We start from the raw sequence: 26161 nt of genomic DNA on the forward strand, positions 1-26161 counted from the left end.
CTGCCGCCGCGAAGAGGGGGCGCAGGAAAAGAGATGCATTGAAACTTTCCGCGCAAACTTTGGCGTGAGTGCGCGAAACAAGCGAGCGCGGCGCGGGTGCCTGCCTGCCCCGGCGCGGGGAGAGCGGGCGCGGACGGGCGCCGCTGTGGAGCTCGGACTGCCCGGCGGCGGGGGCCGGGCGGCGGCGGGGCGGCCGCGGAGCCTGCGCTCGGCCCGGCGGAGCGCCCACCGAAAGCAGCAGCGGGGGCCGGCGGAGAGCCGGGCTTATGGAGGGGTGAAACCGGAGACCCCGAAGAGGAACCCCGCTTCCCCCGGAGCCCCTCGCAGCGCCCGGCCGGCGGCACCCCAGGAGGCGGCGGCGGCGGGCACGGAGGAGGCGCGGGCGAGAGCGCGGCGGGGCGGCGGCGGCGGGGCGGCGGCGAGGCGGAGCGCGGCGGGCCCCGCTCCGCGGCGTGCGCCGGCAACCATGAACTTTCTGCTCACTTGGATCCACTGGGGGCTGGCGGCGCTGCTCTATCTGCAGAGCGCGGAGGTAAGCGGCGGGGACGGGGACGGCGGCGGGACGGGGGCTTTGTGCCCCGCGTACGGGGGGGGGGAGGCGGCTGAAAAGACCTTCCGCTCCCCCTCGCTTTTTTTCTCGCCCTCCCCCTTGCCTCCCACCTGCTCGGTGCGGTGCCGCCGCGCTGCTGGCACCGGCTCCGGGTGGGTGCCTGCAGCGCACACACGTGTGTGTGCGTGCGTGCAGTGCTGCAGCGGGGGCGGGGGGGGGCGGAAAGCGCTGCCCGGCGCTTCGCAGGCCCCCGGAGCAGCCGGCAGCGCCGTGCGGAGTGCCCCATTGCACGCCCCCGGGCGTGGGGTTCCCGGGGCGGCGGGGCCGTGGGGTCCCGCCGGGGCCGGGGCCGGGGCGCTGCGGCCGGCGGGGCGCGGGGCAGGGAGGCAGCGCGCTGGCTTCTTGCATCAGCCTCGCCTCCCGTCCTCGGGTCTCCTGACATTGCAAAAGGGTGTTTCGGCGGTATTTGCCTTGGGTCCCAGTTCGGGTTCGTGCCGCTGAGTGGAGTTCAAAATACCTAGCTGGAAAAACAAATAGAGATCAAAGAGGACAAAATGGATCCTGAATTTCTTCCAGATTGATTTTTTTTTTTTTCAAAATACATATCTCCTGCACCGAGATTACAAAACCGCGCATTTTTCTCTCCTCTTCCTCCTCAGTCACTTTTACTTTTGCCTCATTGTCATTCCTGAGGGATTAGAAACCAACTCTTCCTCCTGTCCTCCCTTTTTTTTTTTTTAAAGAAAAAAGAAAGGCAGCTTTCTGTGCAAACCTGGCTTATAAATCTGTCTGTTTTCTAAGGAGTCAAGAGGGCTGTGTTGCCAAGAGATATTAAGGGGTTTAGACAGAGTGCCCACATGAAAGTGGCTGTTCCCTAGGCAGGCACGGATTACGTTTTAAAGGCTATAACAGGTTAGTTCTCTCCTGCCATTTCTCCTCGGCACTTGGAGAGAACGCGGGCCAGATCATCTCCCACAATTGTGAAAATAGACTTCACTTGCAAACTAATCAGTTATTCACATTGTTTGTTCAGCACCGGTGCTGGAAGGTAACTCCCCAATTAGGAGCCATTTCAGCTGTAACTGAAGTCATGCAGGCACTGGGCGCTTTGTTTCTAGCCTGTTATATCTCTACTTTCTCCAGTGACAGCCGCACATTAGGCGCAGCTCTCGCTCGAGAGTGGCACAGACCAGCTCCATGCCGCCTGCCAGCCACATTTGGCTCGTGGGACAATTCTTTCCACTCTCCAAGAGTTTTTCCACCGTCATGTAAAACGGAGGTTTCTTTGCCTCCAGCTCCTCAGTAAACTTACACAGTAGCCTCTGTTCCCTGGCTATACGTTAGACAACTCTGTATCGGTGTCTAGTGATAATATCCTTTAACCCTCCCCTTGCGCCTTCTCCCCTCCCCTTCCTCTTCCCCAGAGGAGGAAACGGCGGATCAGGTAGAGTCCAGGTCTGTCTGTCCTCAGGAGTCGTGTAAAAGCCTCGTGCTGCCTTTTCTCCTAGGCAGGAGGATGGTGCCGACGAGAAAAGAAAGAGGATGATGGTGGGAAAAAAAGTAGGGAAGAATTACGGGGTGTCGGTGGGGTTGGGGGGAAATGTTGCGGGGACAGATACATGAGAGATTGCGAGATGTTCAGATAGCTGGGTGATGCGGGCCATATAAGTGCTCAGGCGGATCGACAGTGAGGTCTGCCCTTCGGTTCTGTCCTTATTTGTCCGTTGGTCGCCCGGGCACCACGGTGATGGGAACGTTAGAAATACCAGCAGATCTCACGTAGGCAGCTTGACGATGACTCTGGGCATGGCAGAAGGCATGACTCTTCACGCCGGGGCTAGGGTTTTGTGCTTTGATGATAATATTTATCTGTACTGTTAATCTGGCTGTGTGCTGAATAAAACCTATCTAGCTAGCCAGGCGCGTTGGAAAGCACTAAATAAAAGCGCTGGCAGAGGCTGAGTTGGGAAAGTGGGGTCCAGCGTTTGTCAGGCAGCTTTCCTGAAGGCAAAGGAGGAGGGACGCAGGAATCATGGTGAAGGGAAAGCTCCTCTGGAGAAGGTGGCAGGGGGATGCCGCCTTACTGAAGGAGTTGTTACGGTCACTCCCGCAGCGAGGCCGGAACGGTGGGAAATCGTGTCACGGTCAGGGCTGCGCGGCTCTGATGCCACAGGTGTCTGCCTCCGCTGGCGGCAATAGCCTTTCCGTGCGGGAGAGGGAGGAAAAGGTGGTTTTGAAGTGCCACCTGCCCAGCTGTTTGCCTGTGCTGAGCTGTGGTGCACAGTCCTCACGCCCCACAGGGTCAGAGAGGTTGCGTTGTTGTCCCCTTCCAGTCCCCCCTTTCCTAAAGAAGGGGGGATGGCAGGTTGTTCCCTATCTTCCTTTGTCTGAGGGTCTTGGTGGCAGCCTTGTGGCAGGTCACCCCTGATGAGGGTCTGGGAACTCTTCCCTTCCTGCCCTGAACTGCGGAGGGACCCAGATACACCAGCTGTATTGCCATAGGGAACAGGCAGCTATCAGACACCAAGGTAGGGAGAGCGAGCCTGTGACTAGACTGCTAATGATCGCACACTCACCAGGCTCCCTGCCTTTGGTGTGCCTCTGCGCCAGGCCACGATGGGGAGCCACCAGAACCTGCTTCCCCAGCCCCTAGGCAGCCGGGATGCAGTGGGTCACCTTCCCGAGAGCCGCTCTGGGCCCGTGCTCTGAGGACAGGCTGGGAGGAGGAATGCTCCTTTGGGAGCAGGGGACAGGGAAGCCCATACTGACATCTCAGGGGGGGACTCACTGATTCCTGAGCAACCCCAAATCCGCTCTCCTGTCTGTCCTGCTCCGAGTCAGAGGTGCCTCGGCTGTGCTTGCAGCTTGTGGGATTACTGACCTCTGTCTGCATGTACAATGGAGAAGGAGTGCAGTGAATCCTGTCCCCCCCCGCCTTAAGTAGAAACCGCTGAGAAGAATTTCTAGCGCCTGAGACGAAAAGTGCCTTAACTCCTGTCCCAGAGTCCCTCTCAAAGTGGATGGATTGTTTGTTCCAGTCCTAAACAGTTACAAAGCTCTTTTAATGAGGCAGCACAGATTAGGGGGAGGGGAAGGGAGAGAAAGAGTACTGGTGGTGGTGGTGAGGGGGGTGATGGTTAGAGAGGAATGACTTGATTAACCTTTTCTCTCCCTTCAGAGAATAACTTGCTTTGGACAGGGACTGGGGGAGAAGGGGGACAGGGAAGGTGCAGACACAGGGATGGTATGAGGCGGGTTTATTTATTAGGGAGGGTTTTACTCCACTGCAGGATGTGCATTTGCTGTGACCTGCAACGGGCACAGAAAGGAGCTTCCCCTTGGTCAGCCCCATTGCCAGTGTCATTCGTCCTGTTCTTGAGCCCAGGGGTTGCTTCCCCACCTCTGTGAAATGCTGAAAATCTATTGGAAGGAAACTGTGTTACAGAGCTGTTGGGTAATGCCAAAAGCCAGCAGAGGAGAGCGTGACCTTCAGGCTCCCACCGAAGGGCACGCCGGGCCTGCTTGTCCCTTGGGAGGCTTTTGGTTCCCCATTGCCCTGTCTGATATGTAGCAGCCTGGTTTACAGTGAGGCAAAAGCCCCTGCCTCACCTGCTGTTCTGGTGAACGGGCTTTGAGGGCACTAGCCACAGCTGAAAGGCACTGCCGAAAGGGCAGAAAAGTTTCTTGGTAGAGTAAGCAGAGGGCGCGTTACTGGTAGTTCTGGGAAACCTTTCAGGTTTCTGCAGAGAGCTCCTCTGGGAGTGCTCAGAAGCTCTCTGCAGGCTTCGTACCGATCTTGTTTCCTGTCCTCTGGGTGGGATCGCACCCCAGGTCTAGGTGAGCGCTGGGAGAGTGTTCTGGCTCCTGCTCCAGTACGTCAGGGGCAGGGCGAGGTGCTGGCCGGGCGCAGGTGAGCAGTGAAAGTGTGTGGCTTGCTTCTGCTTCCCATCACCTGTGCACTACGTGTGCTTGCACGTGAGGAGGCGGTGGGCTTGGCAGCCGGCTGGGCAGCCTCGCATAGAGAATGGGCAGAATGACCCTCAAGGTGTCTCTGAGCTAATTTTGCTCAGTCCGTCACGGTCATTCTGTGTGTGAACCAAAAATCCCTCTGCGAAAGGTCTTGGGGGCGTTGTGACTTGGATAAACTGAGTTGACTCGTGATCCTCTTCCTGTGCTACGACACAGATTGAGGCTTTTCTGCCCTTGATGTGGTTTTCTTTTGACCCATAGATTGTCAGGCGCTGAGTGGCTTTGGAAGGCCGCTGCAGTCTCTGCTGCCTCCATTTTGTTTGTGCTGTTGCAGTGACCTTCACACTTCAGGAATGAAACTATTTCTAGGAACCTGCTTTTTAAACTGTTGTCACAGCATTGAGGTTGGGCACACAGCCCTCTCCTCCCCAGAGAAGAAACAGATCCACACATGGGGTGGCTCAGGTCTGGGCTGGTGAGTTATGCCCAGGTACAGAAAGACGTTGGTTGAAATAAGAAGCAAGGAGTTCGGTCAGGGGGACCTCAGACAAAGGGAATTGTGCCCAGACACAAAGGAATGGCTGGGAGAGGGGCTTCTAGGGCTTTGCCATCTCTCTTGCCCCCTCCTTTTAAAAGCTGACGCTTTGGGCTGCTGGGACGGTGGTGCTGTCCTGGGCACGAGGCTGCCTAGAAGACCATAGGTGGCAGATTCCTGTTGTGAGCTTGAGGTGGACTTTGCCTGCTCAATTCAGTCCTGTCTCTGGCTACAAGATCAGAGGGCCTTTTCTAAGCCTAAATGCAGCGTATCGCTGATGAAACAGTATTTTGTGTGTATGTATTGCCACGCTCTTTATGGGCCTCTGGTGAAAGGCAGCAGGTTCTGGGGTGCATGGCGTCACACAGGTGGCAACATACCTCGGAGAAGTGAAGAAAGCTTGGCATTTTTCCGTTTTGGTTCGGAACAGAACAACAGGGGGAAACCTGACTTGGCTGGAAAGTTACGTCAGAGCTAAAACCCTCACGCAGAGCAGGAAGAGTGGAGTTTTTGTTTCACCTGGAATTAAAAGGACTTCCTTAGTAAAGCGGTGTAACGCTTCTCCATCCCGGTCTGGGGGTGGGTTACCTGTTGACAGTCCTGCCTGCGTCAGCGGTGTGGAAATGCCCCTGGTCCCAGCAGGACGGCAGGAGTGAATGCAGAGCTTGGGGCCTGTTTGGTTTTTGTCCCGGGGAAGCTGCGGGGAGCGCAGGGACAGGAGCTGAGCTGCCGCTGGGCCACGCAGGGGCTGGGGTCGGGCCCTGTGAGGTGAGGGTGCCCGGTGCCCTCCCTGCCAGAGGAGAGGAGGGAAACGCGGGCGGTTTGGCGGCATTCGTCGGCGAAGCGGTGCTGTCACAGTTAATCGCCCTGACACCCGGCCAGATACCGACACCTCGGTGGCCACCGACAGACATCTCTGACATTGAGGGGAGAGCGATGCCCTTTCGTGCCTGGCCGCCCTTCTCCCTCCTCTGCCCTCCCAGCTCCCCTCCCGGGCCAGATTCACCTTTACCGGGGGGGAGATGGAGGCCTGGGGGAGAAGAGCGGTGCCCAGGCCCGCCGGTCGTGTCAGCTGTAGAAGGTCACCCCTGTCATTTTTCTGCCCCGGGCCCAGGTTTGCTCTCTGCTTTTCGACCACAGTCACTGAAAGTGCCTCCCGAGGGACGCGTTTCTCCCTTTGGGACCTCTCTCGGGCCCGTCGCGCCGGAGGCCCGGCCGCCTCCCTCCCGCCTGCCCCTTCCCTCCGCCCGGGGCCGTTCCTCTCGGCTCCCCGGGGGCCGGGGGGGAACAAAAGGTCCCTCTGTGCCCGCCAGGCCGGCTGGAGGGGAACGGCTCCACCTCGGGGGGGCGCCCCCTCCCGCCGGGGCCTCCCTCCGCCTCCTGCCCGGTGGGGCGGCGGCGGCGGGCCCGGGAGCCCTCCCGCGCCCCGGGACCGCGTAACGGCTCCGTGTTGTGACTGATTTTCTGTTATCTTTGCAGTTGTCGAAGGCAGCTCCTGCCCTGGGGGATGGGGAGCGGAAACCCAATGAAGGTAAGCGCTGGGCGGCTTCCCGGCGGGTGGGGGCGGCCGGGGGCTCGGGGGAAGGAGGCTCGAGCCCCGGCAGCCGCTGGCGGCCAACACCGCCACCTCCCGGGGAGCGGCGGCGGCGGGAGCGGGGGGCTGCCAGCGGGAGGCGCCGCCGCCATTAACCCCTTCGCGGCGGCGGCGGCGCCGCCCCCCGCGCCCCACTCCGCGGGCCTGGGGCGGCCGCGGGGCCGTGGTGGCCGTGGGGCCGTGGAGCCGGACCGTGGGGCCGTGGTGGCCGCGGGGCCGGGCTGCAGGGCGGCCGCGGGGCCGGGGCTGGCAGCAGGGCCGGCCCAGCCCGCTGCTGGCTTCCCACAACTCTGAGGAAAACTGCGTGCGTGCACCCGTGCACATACACACGCTCATTTTTTTATATATATATATATACACACACGCGCGCGCGCGCGCGCGGGCACACACACAAAGAGCTGAGTAGCGGCGAACAGTTTGCTAGGGATTCGCCACAGTGCCGTAGGAAGGGATTTGTCATCGTCCCCGGCGGCGCTGGCGGTGCCCGGCTGGGTGGCCAGGGCTGATCCCCGAACAAAGGCTGAAGCAGCGCCCCGACTCTCCCCAGACGGCCAGGCAGCAGGTCTCCCGCGGGAGAGAAGGAAAAAAGGACAGCCCAGGGTGATTTTCCAGAGTCGTGCTTCCTGACAGTCGCGGGTACCCCCCCAGTCAGGATATTGCTAAGCACCGTGCAGAGCCAGGCTCAAAAAATACACCCTTTTACTCCGGTTTGAGCTAGCAGGCTTAGAGGGTTCAGGGGACAGCAGTGTGGCCTGATAGATTCTGCTTAATTCGTTGCTGGTGGTCCAGTGCGGACAGGACCATTGCTTGGTGAGGAAATGTGGTGGTGCCTCTGCAGCCGTTGTGATTTTGTGTCTCTCCGGCTGCCCAAAGGCCAGGCTATGGCAGAGTCCTCTGCTTCATTGGTTTGTGTGAGTAAATGTAGACCAGAGGAGCAGTGGGCCCCCAGGTTAGTCAGAGATGCCTCCTGCAAGTGCCCTGTCTGATGGAGCCCTGTGCGTTGCAGCAGGTTGGCTTTCTGCCTGCAGTCCTCAGTTCAGAAGTGGGGTAAAAGGGCTGTGGACTTTGGAGCCTTCAGGCTGAGGTGATCATCAGCTGCTTTAAGACCAACTGACTGTGTTCTCCCCATACCTTCATAGCAGAGCAGACCACTCGCTGTGTGGCAGGGTCTGACGAAGGTCTTGCAGGGTCCCCACGGGTTGTGACCTCCAGCGTTATTCCAGCTGGAGGTCAGCAGAGGGCTCTAGCAGTGTGGGCCCAGATTGGCTCTTTTTTTGTTGCACTCGATTTCAATTTCTGTAACTTTATTGGTGTGACAGGCTGCATGTGCGTTGCCAGAGGTTTGTAGCAGGCTGACTTTGGCATAGGTGTCCATTTTGCATGGGCAAAATTTCTGATTTGTTGGCGGGCTGCTGCCTGTTGTGCTTGACCCTTGCTCCTGCTGAAGTCAACAGAAGAAGGTTCAGTGACTCCAGAGGGATCGAGATGGAGCCTGCTGTGAGGCTTATTTTGGTAACCAGTCCTCTGCTGTTGGTAGAAAAGAGCTGGTATCCTCATCTGTGTCATTTGTTGTGTCCGACTACCTTCCTGGGAAGGGGAAGAATCAAACAGAATTTAATTCCCTGACACAAGAAGGCTGATGGTATCGTGGGAGAAGTTGATCTGGCAATGTGAGCGCCGAGACTTTGGTGCTATTGCCTTGGTGCTATTTCTGGTTCTGCGATGCAGATATATCTGTGAGCTAGAAATCAGGAGTCTTGGCATTACCTTCCTGGCTCTACTTCTATCCTGGTGTATGACCTTGGAGGTCCTCTCTCAGTACCTCAGTTTCTCCTCTGTGAAGAGGAGACGATGATGTGCCTCTGTTCCACAAGGACAGTCCTGCAGTTCCTTCCACTGAAGCTCTTAGGGTCTCTGGGGTTGGGGTGAAAAGTGATTTTGTGTCTTTGGCCATTTTGTGCTTGCTCTGAGATGTCAAGCTGTGACAGGTTTTTATTTGGGATGGACTTGCTCTGGTTGGAGACTGTAATTTTAGCTTCAGCGCCTACCCTTTTGTGCTCAAGAGAGCCTTCCACATGTTTTGTAGCACGGGAAGTTGTAGAGGAGTCAGACAAATACTCTTTGTTCCACGAGAAAAGATTTTCTGGTATAAATAAAGGAAACCACCAGTACTTGTGGCTGCACTTTTATTTTTAAAAGAACAGTGTGTCTGTATTGCTGCTAAGCCATTGACGGGGGGGAGGCAAAATGATCATAGACTTATTCCTTTTCTAGTCTAGCATGTTCCCACTCGACTGCTCCAAATTTGGACTTAATCCTGCCTGCTGTGGCTATGTCTGCCCTGAAGAGTTAATGTGGGCCCTGACTAGGTTTTAACCTTACTTCCCCTTCCATTCACAAAGAAGAACCTCTGACTCAAATCTGGAGGTGTTTTGCAGGGTAGGGGTGTGGGTTAAATGCGGGATTAACTTTTAACGTGGGCTGAAGCCCAAATTGCAGGAAGGGAGCAGGCCAAGTGGTGTTAGTCCTTCAGTGACCTTCCTGTGTTTCCCCATGAAAGACAGACCTTCTTCCGTCCCTGACACAACCAATGGAAAGGGAGCACAGACTGAATCAGTCCGGCAAAGTGTGGAATATGACTCCTGGTACATAGGAATAAGTGTAGGTACCGTAGCAGGGGCAGGGCTTTGCTGTGAGGATGACTGTACCTCAGTGCAAACTGGAGTCTGGGTGCTAACTGTGCAAATGAACTATGGAGCATTGCACAGTCTCTGTGTGAGTGTTCTGTGTCCAGCGAAATCAAGGCAACGCGCCTTTCGTGACAGGATGTTCTGACTGGCAGCTGGAGAAAGATTCCCTGTTTCTTTTTCAGAGGCTGATTCAGGCTTTGCAATATCATTATATGTTAAAGTAAAGGCAAAAACTCCCGGATTCTTTATGGGAACAATTTGGTCCTGTCAGATCTCCCAAATCTCAAGTATAGTCATCAGGGTGCAGTCAGGAAAGTAAAGGCTCTGCAAAAGAAGTTAAGTGTGCTGTTCTGTGGCCAATCTGTAGTCTGGATTCTCTGGTGTAATCCAGCTGCTTGCGCAGTGCAAACATTTAGAAAGCATGGCAGATGTGAATCAGTTTCACTTCAGTTTTCTACTCTGTTTCGGTTTCTGCCTCTTTATGTCCCAGACTACTGCGGTGAGCAGCATTTGATCTGCACAGGTAACTGCCACTTTCCCTCCCTCTTTTCTTCCCTCCCTCCCCTCAACGTAGGTCTGTAAGCATTTTTATCCAGAACTGTGCCTTTACTGCCAGAGTTCCCAGATCCTTTCTGCTGGCACAGTGTGAATAATCAACAGTGCAGTTCAGTAGCTGTCATTGTGCCTGCAGAATTTCCCACATATTAAATTGTTCAACTTGTTGGAACATAGGCGGTGACTAAGGTCACTCCGAAGGGGAACGGGAAGAAGGAGGTAGCTGCAGACAAGGTAGGAGAACAGACAGGAGGCTTACTGCAGTTAGGGGAGGAGGGAAGAGGAAGGGAAGGGACAAGGAGCAGAAATATGCTGTCTTCTAGATGAGGAATACCAACAAGCAGTCCATGCCTGCCAGGCTACATTTCCCTTTCACAAGCCACTTTCTCTTTTAATAGCTGCTCACGCTCTCTGACACTTCAAACTCCCTGGATGGAAGCTCCTCCCCTCTTGTACCCGCTCTCAGCACTGTGGCACTGTCAGCTCTGCATGACCTAGAATTAACTTTCAACAATTAACTGCGGGCTGTGAGCTCCAAGCCCTGCAGCTTTTGCATTTTTGTGGCAAAGTAACCTTTATGCCAGTTTGTCACAAGTTCAGGGCACTTTAGAAACGCTTACTGGAGACCATTTTTTTCCATGATGCAAGCAGTTTGTGCTTATCACTCAGAGTTATCAACCTTGGTGCTGGTAGGACTCTGCATACTGTACAGGTGGATCATTTATAGTGCATAACAGCATGGGGCAGGTACTATCTCTTTGTGCGTACTCTTATCCTCTGCTCCATTTGAGACATCCTCTTTTGCCTGCGTGCAGGTGGAGCTAGGAGACCTGGAGGGCTCCAGGTACTCACTGTTTGCAGAACTGTACCAGCAGGTGGGTTTTGTGCGTGTGTACTTATCTATCCTATCTCTCATCTCTTTAAAATCTCTCCAACCCTTGACCAAGCAGCAAAACGAAGCTTTGGCAAGAGACTGGGAAACATTGAGAAACGCTTGTGAAATCAGCGCAGATCGCGAGCAGGTAGTGTTTGCTTCATTCAGAGGGAAGGCAGGGGATAATGGCAGATCCACCCTGTTCCCCCTCCCACACTGCCTCATTGTGGTTCAGAAGCCAAGTATATGGTCTAGTTAATCCTGGAGGTGCTGTGGGCTTGCTTTGAATCTTTCAGTGGGTGGCTTGATTCCTTGGTCTGGGAGAGCGGTCAGTGTGGAGACACGGAGGCTGTGACTTGTAGCAGGAGCTGTTGTGGTTCTGAGGTGGCCTGTTGTGGTGAATGTTCTGCATGAGCAAAAAGAGGTAGCTGACAGGAAGGGTGAAGATACGTGGATGCATGGTTCAGAACCCTCTGTTTGTTCTTGGAAGTGTCTCTGCGCCGAGGCCTGTAGAAAGGATGCTTCCGGCTTACCCCCTCGCCTTCTAAAACCCACTGGGACATCCACTGGCTGTTTTGAAAGGGGGTGAAAGGCAAACCGGTGAAGGGCCTTAATCCAGACCGTAGATCATCTGCAGCAGCCTCAGGTGGTTTTTGGCTGAGCTAATACGCTTTGTGGCAGCATATCCGAGAGTTTGGGGGATAGCAGGGAAGGGGTTTGGGAAGGAGGCACCTGTGGGATGCATCATGGTGCCAGGGAGGCAAATAGCGAGGCTCTCTTGACTATCTTGCCTCTACCCTGAAGCAGTGGTAGGAAGAGATTGTCTCTTTCTCTTCCCCACTTGATTTGTGTGTGTGTTTGTAGGGCAGAGACAAAGGACTTAGGCCTGCAAGACTGTTAGCGAAGAGCATAGGGTAGTTGTGTTGCAACTGTCTGGCTCATTTTAAGGGGCGAAGCACTAGACGTTCTTGAGCTAAGTTTGCGTTAACTTATTCCCTCCATTCCTCCTTTTAGTTATCAAATTCCTGGAAGTCTACGAGCGCAGCTTCTGCAGGACAATTGAGACCCTGGTGGACATTTTCCAGGAGTACCCTGATGAGGTGGAGTACATATTCAAGCCATCCTGTGTGCCTCTGATGAGATGTGCGGGTTGCTGCGGCGATGAGGGCCTAGAATGTGTCCCTGTGGATGTGTACAACGTCACGATGGAGGTGAGGGCCCAGCTTGCAAGCTGGCATGCTTGGATGGAGGAAGCAAGTCAACCATCACAGCTACTCCAAGTCCCAGTTCCCAGCTAACTCAGAGGAAGGGCAGCCTACCTCAGGGAACTGGAGGTTGTCGGATCAGGGGGGCTCACCTCTCTCCTGACCCTTGTGCCCAGCATTACATCATGCAGGGTTAAAAGATGAGTTGCGTATCTCTACTCAAGGCTAAGAGGAGAATCTGTTTTTTGGCTCTGACCTCTCAAGTGCTCAAACATGGTAGCTAGGAGCATACAAAGGAACGCTTCATGCTTAGAGAATGCAAAGGAACATTTCTGATGCTGTTATCTCTGATGCCCCAAAGGAGATACTCCTTGGCCCCTTGCTCCACCTTAACTCTGCGTTTGGTCCACACAGCTGTTGCTCTGAAGGCAGCTGAGTAGTGCAAAAGGGGAAAGCCTGTCAGTACTCTCTCCCGGAGGGCATGTGAGGTCAGTCTTTACCAACAGAGCAGGGGATTTGGGTCATTAGCTACATTGGCACAGCAGGGGTGGAAAGGGGCTCTAAGAAACACACTGCTTCAGTGTCAAGTGGAAAAGCCTTTCTGCCTCTGGGCGTCCTCCTCCTTTGTTTGGAGGCTGCTGGATTCATTCCTTGGAAGAGACAGAGATGGCTGTGATAGCAAAGGCTGGGCACATGGGGAAGATGCAAACTCAGCTTTAGAGGGCTTTGTCACTGCCCTTGTCTGCCAGCCTGGATCCCAGCTTGTGTCCACAATGGTGCTGGTGCCCATTACCTTTATCCCATAGCTCCTTCACCTACTTTTGTCCCTCAGCCTCTTGAATGGCTACTGTAAATATTGCCATCACTTTTTTATATGGATGAGAGACATGCAGGACTATGTGATTACCAGCAAGCTCTGTTTACTTGTCATTTGAGCTGTGTTTGAACTCTGGTGGAGAACTTGTCTGTTCCCTTCCATGGTTCCCCATACTGCTTTTCCACTTGCAGGCTCCAGCCTGGGCCAGAGCCTACTAGCATGCTGTAGCTAGGGATAGTTTTCTTCCTACCATTCCTTGCTGAATTACAGTTTTTGGCTGGTATGCCCACATGCCTGTAAAGTGTCAGAGGCACTTGAGCATATCTCTGGTGCAAATGTTAGAGCTAGTGGTCCAGCCAGGTTCTGGGTTGAGAGACTGACAATACATGCATAGCTTCCAGTATAACTTCCCTGGAGGCACATGGGGCTGGCAGATGGGCAATGTCTGGCTCTGCAGGGCTGTTTTAAGCACAGATCACCAGGTTTATTTTGTGTGTCGAGTCAGTGAGAAGGTGCGATGTCAGCTGGGAAGGAGCGGTGGCTTAGGGAAAAGGAGTCGGATATGGAGCTTTGGGCCTTTGCATTAGACTGAAGCATGCCTCTACGTGAGAGCAGGCTAGATGCTCCGTTATGTCTCTCTAGCATCGACCAGGGATGGCGCAGTGAGAACCTTGCCGTGGTGTTACGCCCTCTCCCGTGCCTATCTCCAAGGCAGTCCACCAGTGCTGGCACCTTGCATGCATGAGCAAACAGAGCTTTGGCACGAGCCTAGTGTTGCCGCTTGCCTGTGATCAAAGGCCTTCCCTGACTGGGAGAATGGGGCCTCAGAGGCAGATCAAACTCTGCCATGCTCTTCCCAGGAGCACCTGGGGTGCAAATGCTTTGCTGCGCAGCGGGCTGATTTGGAGCTGTGAGTATAAATAGTGAATGGGCAGTGACCCTCTCTGTTTCTTTCATTCCAGATCATGAGAATTAAACCCCATCAGAGTCAGCACATAGCGCACATGAGCTTCTTACAGCACAGTAAATGTGACTGCAGGTGAGAATGGAGCAGCACTGGTTCCTCTTGCAATAAACTTATTCTGAGCCTTTCCTTTTTTCTGCCATTGGGTTGGGACTGTTGTCCAGGGGCTTCCGCAGTCTCCTCAGGTGGTTTGCAGTGCAATGGCTGAGCCTGGGAAAAGAAGTCCTTTGCTGGGGAGGCCTCTCCATCTCTAGATATCACAGGTGGAGGATGCTAGCCTGCAACCTGCAACCTGGGTCTTTTGGCACTGGCTGCCAGCGAGGTGCAACAGGAGAGCAAACACTTTGAGAAGGACCACTTAACCTGTGCTATGGGCATCCTGCAATGCCAGCTCTACATGTCCTTCCTGGGACTTGGCGGGAACTGGGGATAATACTGGAAGTGTATGTGGTAAGCTCCCTTCTAATGAGGCCTTTGTTCTCTCTTCCCCAACAGACCAAAGAAAGATGTCAAAAACAAACAAGAAAAGTAAGTGACAAGCCTTTCCTCCTTTCTCTTTTGGTGGTTGGTTGGCGTTTCCTCTCCCCACTGCCCCTTGCCCTTTTCTTTGGTTGGAGATACTCACTTTGAGAAGGTGTTTTTGGAAATGGCATATGGTAATGCATAGGGCGACACTCTGAATCCGTTCCAGGTGGGCACAGAAACCCAGATCTGATGGTCCTTCCTTCATACCCCAGACCTGGAGCTTGCATGACCCACAGCCTTGGCAGTCATTCTTAATGCTTTATCCCGAGTCAGGGAAGTCCCATCGTGCGTGTCCTACCAGAATGGATTCAAGGTGCAGCCCCCATTCTCCCTTCCCTCTTCTGGGGTATTTCTGGTTACTGCAAATCACTGCCTTTCTTTATTATTAATTTTTTTCTCGCTGCTTGAGTGAGTACTTGCTGGCTTCTTTCACAGCAGCTTGGGTAGGAACTCTGCTGGCTACGAGGAGAGGTGGCAATAGAGGCCTGGTGGAGGCAGGACTGATGCCATGCAGGATGGGATGCTGGTTTTGGTTGGGTGGGGGCCCAGGAGGGTGTAAAGGGAGGTGGATGTCCTAGCCAGCTCTTGGTGGAGGCTTTCATGAGAGTTTTTTTCAATCTGATGGATTTGCGCTGGTGACCTTAAGAAGGTTAAGGCACAACCTTCCCTTTCCTTCCTCCCCAAAGTAAAAAGGTTGTGGAAAGTAGAGAAATAAGCTCTCGTCCTGCAGTAGTCGCAGGGACGATCACAAAATGTGGAACAACATCGAAAAGAAAGAGTGACCTCTCTGGGCGAGAGGGTCAGCTGGACTGCGCATGGCTGGGATAGCGACTCTGCCATTTAGAGGTGCGGAGTTGGAGACGAAGGGGGTGAATATTGGGAGATGAGGCTGAAACAGACAGAGAACAAGCAGGAGAGTGAGAGAACTTCTTTCACCCCTCTCCTGGTGGTTGTATATTTCTAGCTGCCTTCCAGCCTCTCCTCCTCCCCCTGGAAATCTGCTCCTGGCTGCATTGGGCTGCGTGCAGCCAACACTCCTCTCTGTGCAGGGCCGTGTCGGGGACGGTCGGTCTGCGTGGCTCTGTGGTTTGAAGGTGTGCGAGAGTTGGGTCTGTGTGAACTCTGGTGAGGATGGGGTGTGGGTGAAGCAGCCAGCCCGGACTGCGTTGCATTCCCTTTCCTCTTCTAACAGCACCTTGCCTGCTCTTTGCTGGTTCTGCACTCCCGGGGAAGGAAGGGAAGGGATGGGAGAGATTGGTGTGCTTTGATTTGTGCTGGATTGAAAATCCTGTTATATTGGTGCCCCTCTCCTCCCTTCAGGTCGATTTTCTTCCCCTCACCTGTGACTCCTGACATGTAGGGCAGAGGCTGGGAGCGAGCTGATGCTCTGACACTCGTTCCAGTGAGACGACTTGAACAGGGCCTAAGAAACACCTATGGTGCTTTCCCTTCTGTCCCCCCCATGTTCCCTCGACAGCTCCCTCCCGAGACGGGCTGCTCCAGGGAACAGGGAGCCTTTGCTGAACTGCCACAGTGCTGGGGCTCACTTGCCTGACAAGCCCTGGTGCTTTGCCTGGGGCCTTCTCCTTGCATGTCTCTCCCTTGGTCCTGTGCTAACGTGGCTCAAGGAGCGGCGCAGGCTCCAGCCTCCCTCCCTCCCTGTGCTCTCACTGGCCTGTAGGGATCCACGGTTAGTGTCCAGGCCTGCACGTCCTAGTCCCTGCCTGCCCCAGCTCCTGCCTAAGAGTCAGGAGCAACTGGTGAATTTCTCAGAAGAGAGTCAGTGCCTTGGCTCCGTCCACTTGTCTGTCTGGCAGATCCGTGTGGAAGGCGAGAGGAGGGAGGGAAAATCTGACAGCTGCTCTGCTGGTCATCTCCTGGGTGTCATAACTAGGTCAGGCCTCCCTCTTTCCCCTTCGGTACTCAGGATGGAGGCTGCCAGAGGGGATGTTAGCAGACATCCAGCGAGGTCTCCTGAAGTCCTCCGGACCACAGGCAGGAGGTGAGGTGGGTGAGCAGAGCCTTCAAGCTAGGTAGCCCTCTCCCACATAGCAGACTAGGTCTCTCCCCATGTCTGCGGGGTGCTGAGGCCAGGCCCCCTTTGCTCCCGTCCCAAGGCAGGGTTACCGCCAGCCCTGCAGCAGAGCTGTTGGAGCTCGGCTGCCCCCTCCTAGGTCCGGTGCTGGGCGGCGCATCAGGTCAGAGCGGTTTCCTTTTCCCTGGGGAGAGCCCCTCTGCTCAGGTTGCCTCTTGTCAGTCAGCGTGTGCCTGCGCTTGTCGCCTGGAACGGTTGTCTGCACTCACTGCGGTTGCGTGATGCTTTCACGAAGCTTTCTGTTCCTTCGCCCTTGCCCCCTGTCCCTTTCCCACTGCCCCTCTCTGCAGGGTGCAGGTGCCCCTCTGAGGCTCCAGCAGATCCGCCTTGCTGGCAGCAGCCCTGCTGAAGGGGGTCTCTGCTGAGTCCCCTGGCGTTGGCTTGGCTGGTGGGCAGGCTGGTTGCGGTGCTGGCAGGAGCACAGGAGGGCCGGTGAATGTGTGTGCGAGGTCGAGATCTGTGCTTCGGCCCTGGGACTTGCCCTCCAGTCCTGCCTCATGTGCTTCCCCCCTCCCAGCAAGGCACATGGCTGTATTTTTTTTCTCTCCTTCCTTGCATTTTCTTCCGTTTTCTCTCTGTCTCTCCCTTTCTTTCCTTCTCTCTCTCTCCCTTTCTCTTTTTTTTTTGTTTTTCTTCCAGAAAATCAAAGCGAGGAAAGGGGAAGGGTCAAAAGAGAAAGCGCAAGAAAGGCCGGTACAAACCACCCAGCTTGTACGTTTGTGTCCTCTGCTTGTAGACTTTCTTCCCTCCCTATCCCCAAACCAATCCGCCTGCTTGCTGCTCACTCAAATCTCACCCTCCCCTCCCAGTCACTGGTGGGCTGCAGATCCTGCAGGGGCAGCACTGGTGGTGGCACCGCTCTGGCACTAAGGGTATCTCAGGGAAGGTGGCTTTAGCTTGCTTGGCTCTCTCTAATCATCAGTGGCGACCATTTTCTCAAGGCACAAGAGCGTGGGTGGGTGGGCGAGCACCCTGCACCTCTTTTCCATGCCTTCCAGTTGCAACTCTGTCATCCGCTTTCCCCGACTCGTCTTGTGCCCTCGCTGCTACGACTGGCGACAGGCAGGCTGGCATCTGCCGTGCATGTGTGTGTGTGCGTGCGTGCGCGCGTGTGCGTGCGTGTGTGGTGGAGTCACAGGTGGAGAGGAGAGGTGGGACGGTGGGAAGCCGGAGAGGGGGTGCTGGGGAAGTGGGGGGGCTTTCTCCCTCTTTTTTTCTCTCTTTCTCTGCTGGATTTGGTAGCTTCTCTCTCCCTGTCTCTGTCTGTTTTGCTCTGCCTCTGTCACGGTGGTTCACAGAATTCTGCATTGTAAACTCATGGCCCCTCCGTAGGAGACTCCTAGGTGGCAAGGTTGGGATGGGGCTTACAGAAAGGAGGGCAGTGCCGGCTGCAAGGGCTAAGCACGTGATGGTGGAGCCCAGCTGCTTTCCAGGGGAGGAGAGACCCTGTGTATTTAACTCGTTTAGCCGCTGGCCTCTTTCTACTCGAATAGCCCACTTTAGAGAACTCCTTTCATTGATACGTCAATAGCTGGTTGGGACCTCTCACCTTCCCATCCTTGCTTTCCCCTTCTTCCTCCCTCTGGCCTGTGCTGATGGATCCAATGCAGCATTTGTGAATACTGTGCAGAGAGCCTGTTTTCTTTCTCTTTACGCTAATGCAAGGGGGTGCTGTCCTGGGGCTGCCGGGGTGCTGCTGGAAAATCCATCAGGCCGCGACGCTCCAGTGGGCAGCGTGGGGGCTGCGGGAGGGGGCAAGGGGATTGCTTTGATGTTTAGGGTGTTGCATGTGTATTTTCTTTCTGCTGAAGCGCTGTAGCTTAGACATCTTTCCTTTTGCCTTTTTGCAGTCACTGTGAGCCTTGCTCAGAGAGGAGAAAGCACTTGTTTGTACAAGATCCCCAGACCTGTAAATGTTCCTGCAAATTCACAGACTCACGTTGCAAGTCGAGGCAGCTTGAGTTAAACGAGCGCACTTGCAGGTTTGTGTCCTGAAGGATGAAAGAGAAACACACAAAGAGAAAGAGAGAGAAAGAGAAAAAGGGGGGAGCTCGCTTCCTGCTGACTTCTGGCACCAGTGCTATATGATTACTTCTTTTCTCTGTCCTACGTGGGCCAGAGGGCAGAGGGGCTAACTGAGATGAGGACAGAGTTCCCCTGTGTCAAAGGGCGGCTGTGCGTTTCAGATGTGCTGTCAGGACTTGGATGGGGACGGCTCCCAGAGACAGGGCATTTGTATCTATGGTACCTTTCCTGTAAAACAAGATAACGGAGTTCATGTTGCTGAAGTAGCCAAGGGGAGGGTCTGTAGCCCTCTGTACATTATCTGTATGCAACTCTGGGTGTACTGTTGGACCAAGACAAATCCTTAGCTGACCAGGATTTGACCACCCCTGTCTTCCAACCCCTTGTTATGCGGCTTGTGGACACTCTGCTGTGTGCAGAGTGAGGAAAGCCAGGCCAGGAGCCTCCCTCAAGGCTGTCCCCACATTCTCCTTTGCCTCTTTGTTATTAAAAGCCAGGGAGAGCACCCTGTCCTTTTGCACTGTGCTCACAGTTCCCTGCCCATGTCTCGGCCAGAGTTGTCGTTTGAGGGACTGGTCTCAGGGCTGTGACGTGGGATACAGCAGGATTGAGTCTGTCTCTAGGTGAAGGCAGGCAGAGGTCTGTATTTTAGGTGTGAGGTGGGAGATGCAAAGACACCGTATGATTAGTGTTTGTTCAAAGACCCATGCTGTGCATGTGTCATCTGAGTGCTCTCTGCCACGCGCCATCTGTGGCATAGATGTGGAGAAACTGATTCCTGGTTATCAGCTGCACGCGTTGGTGAACTCAGTGGGGTCTCCTGCCTCGCACCAGCTGCGTGTGCATCTCTGGTGTGGGATCATCCTACCTATCCAGAGAGAGACATAGAAATAGGGTTGCTAACGAGCCTTTGACTGTGACTCTGAACTCAGGCCCCTTTCACAGAGATCTAGGAGATTCCTCCTGTCAAGAGAGTATTGCAGTGGCAGTGGCTGGATGGGAGAGAAGAAGGGAGATACCTGGGGTCCTCTGTGGCTACATCCTGAAAGAGGAGACATCCTTTTGCTTCCGTTTGCCTGCCTGGAATTGGCTAGGTGACTAAGGCTGCTACAAGTAGCAAGTGGTTCCTTCAGGTGTGAAAATGCTCTGTGCCCAAACCAGAGAGGTGTTGGCACTGCCAGCGTGGTGGAAACTGCTCTGTATACAGAGGAATTTTCTGGGGTGCTGTAATTTCAGTGGGAAAGTGATTGATGAGGGGCCAGAATAGAGCAGCTTCTGGAATTAAACTTCTCCTAGCAAGCATAACCCTTGAGGCGTGAGACCAGACCTAACTTGGCCTTTTCCCTTTGTTCCTGTTCCCAAACTCCAGAATAACTGGAAATTACCCTACAGAGTTTGAAGAGCGAGAAATAGTCACAAATACAAAGAAAAAACAAAGAATACCCCAAAGAAGTCATGACGGCAGAAGGGGTTTACTAGTTTCTCTTACTAGTCCCTCTCTGTGGTGGGATAATTGGCACTAAGGGAGGTTTCCAGAGCTGGTGTGTTGGCCAGAAAGATAGGAAGGAGTCATAGGAGTGGGTAGCTTATCTGTTTCCAGATAAAAAGCTGGTTAAGCTGAAGTTCCTCATGCTCTTTCTTGTAGAATTAGAATTGGGCCCTACAGGGGAGGGTAAATTCTCATTTCTCCTGCTGCTTCTTGAGGCTGCTGCTGCTGTTCTCTGGTGCTAACCCCTGCTTATGGCAGCTAGTGGAATGAGAGGCACTTTCTTTTCACCTCCTTGCCTGCATGAGGCCTTGTTGTCTCCACTGCTTCCAACCCAAACAACAGGCTAGGTGGAGAGCTGAAGGGAGTGTGTCTTTCTGCATGTATTGCTTAGCCTTGTTTTTCTGTGTGTTTGTGTGTATCTATGTGCGCATGGTGTGAGAGGGTGCAAACAAGACACTCAGCTCATCTGTGAGGAAGCCTCTGATTCTGCTCCTAAATTTAGTCCTGTACCAGTATCCCCCCCTGCACCGTCTGAGTGAGCCTGGGGGAATAGAATTCATCGACCCATTCATGGGTCGAGATTCTCAGCTGTTTTGCCCCATCTGCACAGCACTTCACCCCACCAGTGACGTCATGCCATGTCTTAACACCATGTGCTCTTAAACACATTAGCCACCTCCCTTCCTTCCCTTCCCTCTCCTACTTGCACCCCCATCACAAACATTAACCCCTCCTCTCTTTTTTTCCTTCCCTCTCCTCTCTGACAGATGTGAAAAACCGAGACGGTGAGCAGCGGAAAAGAAGGGGGAACAGCCCTGTTTCTGGAGCCTGATTTCTCGCCTGGACAGAAAAAAAACAAAACAAAACACTAATCCAAATGAACCCTAAAAATGAAGGATCGGTAGAGCACAGCACTTTCAGTACGGACGATGGACTCCGGAAGGAACATTCCCCAAGGCACCCGCCGCACAGAATTCACCTTTGGGTTTTGAACTGTTTTACTTTATTTTTCTTTTCATGCTGCTAAATAACAGAGCCAGGAAGACTATAGGGGTGTATTTGATGGGTTTTCCCATGCATACATATATATGTGTGTATACATGCATATACATATATATATATGTATATATATTTTAACCACATCTATATATACATATATGTATATCTTAACCACACACACACACACATATATATAATATATATATATATATACTGATTATTTTTTTTAACATTGCTAATGTTATTGGTGTCTTCACTGGATAATACTCGACTGCTGTGGACACAAGCGGGCTACTTGGGGCATAAGAAACAAGCTAAGACTGGACTTGAGTAGAAGCGCTGGGTGTAAACTTCTTAACTCTAACTGACTTGTGCGGCCTCCGCTGTTTCTCTGTAGAGTGTGCTGTACCACAAACCACCTTCTCCTTGCCTGGGACAGGGAGGAGAGGTGACGGAGAGGATGGGCAGGGAGTTCCAAAGAGCGGCATCCTAGGGTGCGATGGGTCAAAGGCCAAGGAAATGGCCGTCTGCGTGATCAAGGATTCCTCCTCCCCTCTCTTCCCCCAACCTTCGCCCTTACTCGTCTCATAACCTGCCTGCCTTGCTGGGACATGGGATGTCAGTGTACATTTTGCGTTGACTTTATTCGCTATAGAAACTTTGCCAGAGAGACGTGCTGGCTTCTCTTAAGGATGGTGGGCAGCTGATGCGCACTAACTTTCCGTTCAAGGAAGTATCACAGGAGTCTAGATTCCCCGCCCTTGGTGGCTGCAAAAGGACACAAGGCCTAAGTGTGCTGAAGCAAGAATGGGGACCGGTGCATAGCCACACAGTTGTTCAGCACTGTCTGCTTTCTTCATGCACAGAGCTGCCACTCAAGAGCATCCAAGATGCTTACGGAACATTTCTGGAAAGGGATATTAATCAAAAGTATATACACAGTAGGGGGGTGTGTGTGTGTATGTGAATGTGTGCATTTGTGTCTGTGTGTGTGTCTGTTTGTGTTTTTCTCTCTTTTTTATATATATATATTTATTTTTATACATATATATATATAAAAAATAATATATATGTATGCCAAGATTTAAGGGGGGAAAAAGAAAGCAACTTTGGCTGCCTTCAGTTTGTGTGCCCAGTGTGAATGACCCTTAAGAATGTCAAGATTTTTTTTTAATGACGTGCTGTAAATATCAGGCCCCTTTTCCACATCTTGGGCTGGGGAATCAAACGTGAAGGCAGCCAGAATCCCTAAGCCGTGTCTGAGAATCTTGGCTAGGTGTGTATCTGCAAAATACGCTGTGGTGTATGTGAAACCCACCTTACACACGTGCGCACACACACACACACCCCTGAAAGCGTGTTTGTACATCTATGTGGATATATATAATCTAGTTCTGTGATTAAAATTATTATTAATAATAATAATAATCAAAAAGGTACTCGGTCTGTGTCAGAATGCTGCCAAACATCATCTGCAATTGAATTTTCAACGCCTGATAATGTACAACACGGAAAGCTTCCAAAAAGACAAGACAGTCTAAAAACAGACTCACAACAAGCGACTACTAACCACTAGGAACTCCCCATCCGACTGATGGCTTTCAGAAGGAGAAAAAACACACGGGTGGGTGCTTGCATCTGCAATGTATAATACTCATGCTGCATCGTGCGCAAGACAGAGGCTTCCGATGGGGGGGAGGGAAGAGAAAGTGTTTTATATACTTATTTAATATCCCTTTTTAAATTAGAAATTAAACAGATAATTTAATTAAAAGAGTAGGGATTTTTCAGTATTCTTTGTTAATATTTAATTTCAACTATTTATAAGCCGTACCTCCTTTTTTTTTTTTTTTTTTTTATTTGTACTGGTTGTGTATAAATTTAACCTTCCTGTTGTCCCGTCCCATCTCTCCCCAATTGTTGGCAGAGTCAGTAGCATGTTATGGGCAGTTATTTAATTAATTTCTCTAACACCTACCCCTACACATTCCTATTGAGACAAGGGTTAGATATACATCTACATACTATATATATATTTGGCTATGTGTTTGTATATATATATATATGTTTATGTATATGTGTGATTCGGATTAAATAGACGCTACGATTTTTTTATATATGTAAAAAGAAGAAACAGGAAAAATAGAAAATTCTACATCTTGAATCTCTCTCCTTTTTAATTTTAATATTTGTTATCATTTTATTTATTGGTGCTACTGTTTATCTGTAATAATTGCGGGGAAAAAAGATATTAACACTACATATTGTGTCTAGTGAATTTTTTCAAGATATTCCTTAGTACATATTTATTTTTAAACAAAGAAATTACAGATATATCTTAAAAAAACGACGACGACGACAAGAAACAAACTTTTTTTTGTATTAAAGAATTTAATTCTGACCTTGATTTCCTTTGCCTTCTCCTTCTGCCTTGCATCCTGGTTTTCTTCCATTGTGTAACAGACCCTCCAGCATTGCCTCTGGAGGCTACAGGGCACCAGCAACCTGCCAGTCGGACTCTTGGATTTGGGCCCAGAGCCTCCAGAAGCATCTAGGTACCTAAAGCCCGTTGAAATGAATGGGAGGTAGGCACCAGAATACTTGTGTAGCTCAGCCCGAGTTCCCAGCTCAGTGAGAAGAGGGTGGTCTGATGGGCAGGAATGAGGGGGCAGGACTCCAGGGTTCCTTCCCAGACTCTGTTGCCAAGGAGCGCGGTGATGGTCCCAACCCTACCTCCGTCGTGTCAGGAGCCAAGCCCCATGTCCTGGGTGCTGTGCAGGCACGAGTAGACGCGATGCCGGTGGAGCTTACAATCCAAGACGAAAGTAATGCTCTGAGCCTGCCCTTCACTCGGTAACGGACTTGGTGTTTGCAGTTGGAGCAGCGTGTGTGTAACCAGCTGCCAGTGATGGCTCAGCAACACCTCGCCATCCTGGCTGACGTTGAACAAAGAACTGTTCAGCTCTGACCGTGCTCATCACTTCCTGAGGGATCTTGATACCGTTGCATCTTTTGTGATGTGCCTTGGGGTCTTTGGGAGGAAGAGCTCTTTGGAAGTGGTGTCGTTTCCTCATCAGCCATGGAAGTGAGTGTATCACCTGTCAGTCATCTGGCCACGCTGGAAAGGAGCATACAGGGTGTTCCTGGATGTCTGGGAGGCGACTCACCTGGGTTAATACAGACCACTGAGTTCATGGCTGCCTCCGTCCTGCTCTTGTGAACGTGAAGGATATGGCTTTTATTTAGGGTGGACTTAGGCAGCTTAACAGGTGGATCTGCAGTCACAGCCTCTGCAGAAGGCAGAGTGGAGGAAGGAGGTCAAGTACTTGAGGAGGCTCTGGTTCGTCTTGTTCAGTAACATCTTGTGGAGTGCAGCGGTGAGGTGAGAAGGTGAGCGGGGCTGAACATGGATGCTGCTGCGTGAGGAATCCACGGAGTTGCTTCCTTGTGTATTCACCACCGGCTTTTGGCTTGTGAGGATCTATGGGCTGTTTCACAGACGGCTGTGCAAGGTAACAAAGACAGCAAGACCCGCATTGCCTCTATGTGAGCTGGGAAATGTTTACAAGTCAGCAAATGGAAAAGATTGAAACCGGTAGATCAGTGTTGCTCCCCTGGGCTGAGCTGGATGTGAAATCTCAGCATGAGGGAACCCACGTCTCCCGGATGGAAGAGGCAGCGGATCCCTACTGTCAGCTGCAACACATCAAACGCTGCCCGCTGATGGCGAGCTGGGCTGGCTGCTCCTGGGGCATGGAGGAGAATAGCGTGCTGCACCCTTCTCTTTTCCTTCCTCTGAGGGCTCAGGAGAAGTAGGATATCTGCAGAGCCGGGTGACCTGGTAACCACCTGCTCCATGAGGCAGCGGCTGTGCCTGACTGGATGGCACGTTTCAGCTGGGACAACTCTACCCGCTCCAAGGATTCGCTTGTGTGTGGCTGCAGCAGAGCCGAGGCAGCTGCCTCAAACCACTGCAGTGGGAACCTGCCCAAGGCAGCTCCGAAGGAGGTACCTGGGGCCCTGGAAGCACTCCAGCTCTTCTCCTTAATCCTCCAGGGTGGGTATGGCTGGGCTGTCACCTCTTGCGAGGAGAGTGATCGCAGCTCGATGTTGGAGGGGAGCTCAGCCTGGCTGGAGAGGCTGCACACGGGTGAGGATCCCGCTCCTGGAGGAGCTGGGATGCAGAAGCGTGGCTGCCCCTCACCCTGCCCAGCCTGAGCCTGTGTCTCACGCCCGGCTAACGTGTGCCCTGTCCCAAAGTGAGGCGAGGATGCGTGGAACGAGGCCAGGTTTGCAGGCTGGTGCTCTGATCTTGGTGTGCAGCCTTTCACCCTGCGCACGAGGACTTTTCCTCAAAGGCTTTTCGTCATGTCTACATTTTGGTGGCTGGCTAATTAAAATGCTATCTTCAGGCAGCCGGCTGGTGCTTTCCTCATGCCCGCTTCATTTATTCTGTGGGATTCAAAGAGCGGAGGCACCTTAAGAGGGAGAAAAGGGTGCCCCGGCTGACATGACAGAAATCCCCACCAGCAATGGGAAAAGGATGCTTTTGGTTGGAAACCCCTTCTGTCTTTCCCGTTTGGCACCTGCTAGCTCATTTAACCCCTTGTTGCTAATGTCTTACACTGCTGATCGGGTCTGTAAGTCCAGCTTAGGCTCCGCCATCACCTGCAGCGCCTGTTAGAAATGCCTGTAAAGCTTCTGTCCTTCAGCATGGTCCCACGAAGGACCTTGGAAGCCCAAAGGAAATCTGTCCCACAGGCCACATCCTCCACTGTCCGCCCGCAGGAGCTTTGGTAGTGAGAGACAGGTATTTTTATCCCAGGCCACGAGGTGAAAGTGGGGGGAGCCTCTCTGTCCTTGGGATGCCTGAAATTTAAGGCTAATCCCATTCGTCCAGCACAAGGTCTGCAGTCCCGGTCCATGGAAGCACCATGCTTGCTCCCAGCACCCTGTTCAGGGCTGGGCCAGCATGGCCCCACGGCACCGTGCCACCCCACAGGCAGCTGCTGGCCCCTGCCATGCCCTGCAGCACCCAACACCCTGCAAAGCAACAGGGCTGCTGAGTTGCCGGCCATCCCAGAGGGACCAGGCGCTCGTGCCTGGATCTCCAGCCAAGTCCCCCCATATCTCGTAGGAGGTGGTGAGTTGTGGATAAGAATGGAGAGGTGATATCCCCTGCACCAGCAGCGAAGGAGGGTGCGAAAGGAATGCAAAGAGCGCCTGACCACGGCTTTGGGGAAGGCTTTCCCTTTGGTTCAGGGAGCTGGGAGAA

The 26161-nt window shown here is 53.1% G+C and overlaps 1 protein-coding gene across 7 annotated transcripts; it reads left to right on the top strand.

The window, feature by feature from the left end:
- Nucleotides 1–410: 410 nt before the first annotated feature.
- Nucleotides 411–23287, top strand: VEGFA (vascular endothelial growth factor A). Of its 7 annotated transcripts, XM_075146750.1 has the most exons (9): nucleotides 414–532; nucleotides 6534–6585; nucleotides 11782–11978; nucleotides 13752–13828; nucleotides 14249–14281; nucleotides 14445–14591; nucleotides 17013–17084; nucleotides 18224–18355; nucleotides 20655–23287. In XM_075146750.1, exons 1-9 carry the CDS (start codon nucleotides 467–469, stop codon nucleotides 20674–20676), a joined length of 798 nt encoding a protein of 265 aa, XP_075002851.1. In that variant the 5' UTR covers nucleotides 414–466; the 3' UTR covers nucleotides 20677–23287. The 7 variants fall into 7 exon arrangements, with proteins under 7 accessions (XP_075002853.1, XP_075002851.1, XP_075002857.1 ...); XM_075146752.1 differs by lacking the exon at nucleotides 18224–18355 and having other exon boundaries at nucleotides 411–532; XM_075146751.1 differs by lacking the exon at nucleotides 17013–17084 and having other exon boundaries at nucleotides 415–532.
- The last annotated feature ends 2874 nt before the right edge of the window (nucleotides 23288–26161 follow it).

The sequence above is a fragment of the Calonectris borealis genome, chromosome 3 (assembly GCF_964195595.1).
Source record: "Calonectris borealis chromosome 3, bCalBor7.hap1.2, whole genome shotgun sequence".
NCBI classification, from domain to species: Eukaryota; Metazoa; Chordata; class Aves; order Procellariiformes; family Procellariidae; genus Calonectris; species Calonectris borealis.

Coding starts and splice junctions, on each gene's coding strand:
- VEGFA (XM_075146750.1), top strand. CDS start 467: ATGAACTTTCTGCTCACTTGGATCCACTGGGGGCTGGCGGCGCTGCTC. Junction 533..6,533: donor TCTATCTGCAGAGCGCGGAG/GTAAGCGGCGGG, acceptor TTATCTTTGCAG/TTGTCGAAGGCAGCTCCTGC. Junction 13,829..14,248: donor CACAGTAAATGTGACTGCAG/GTGAGAATGGAG, acceptor CTTCCCCAACAG/ACCAAAGAAAGATGTCAAAA.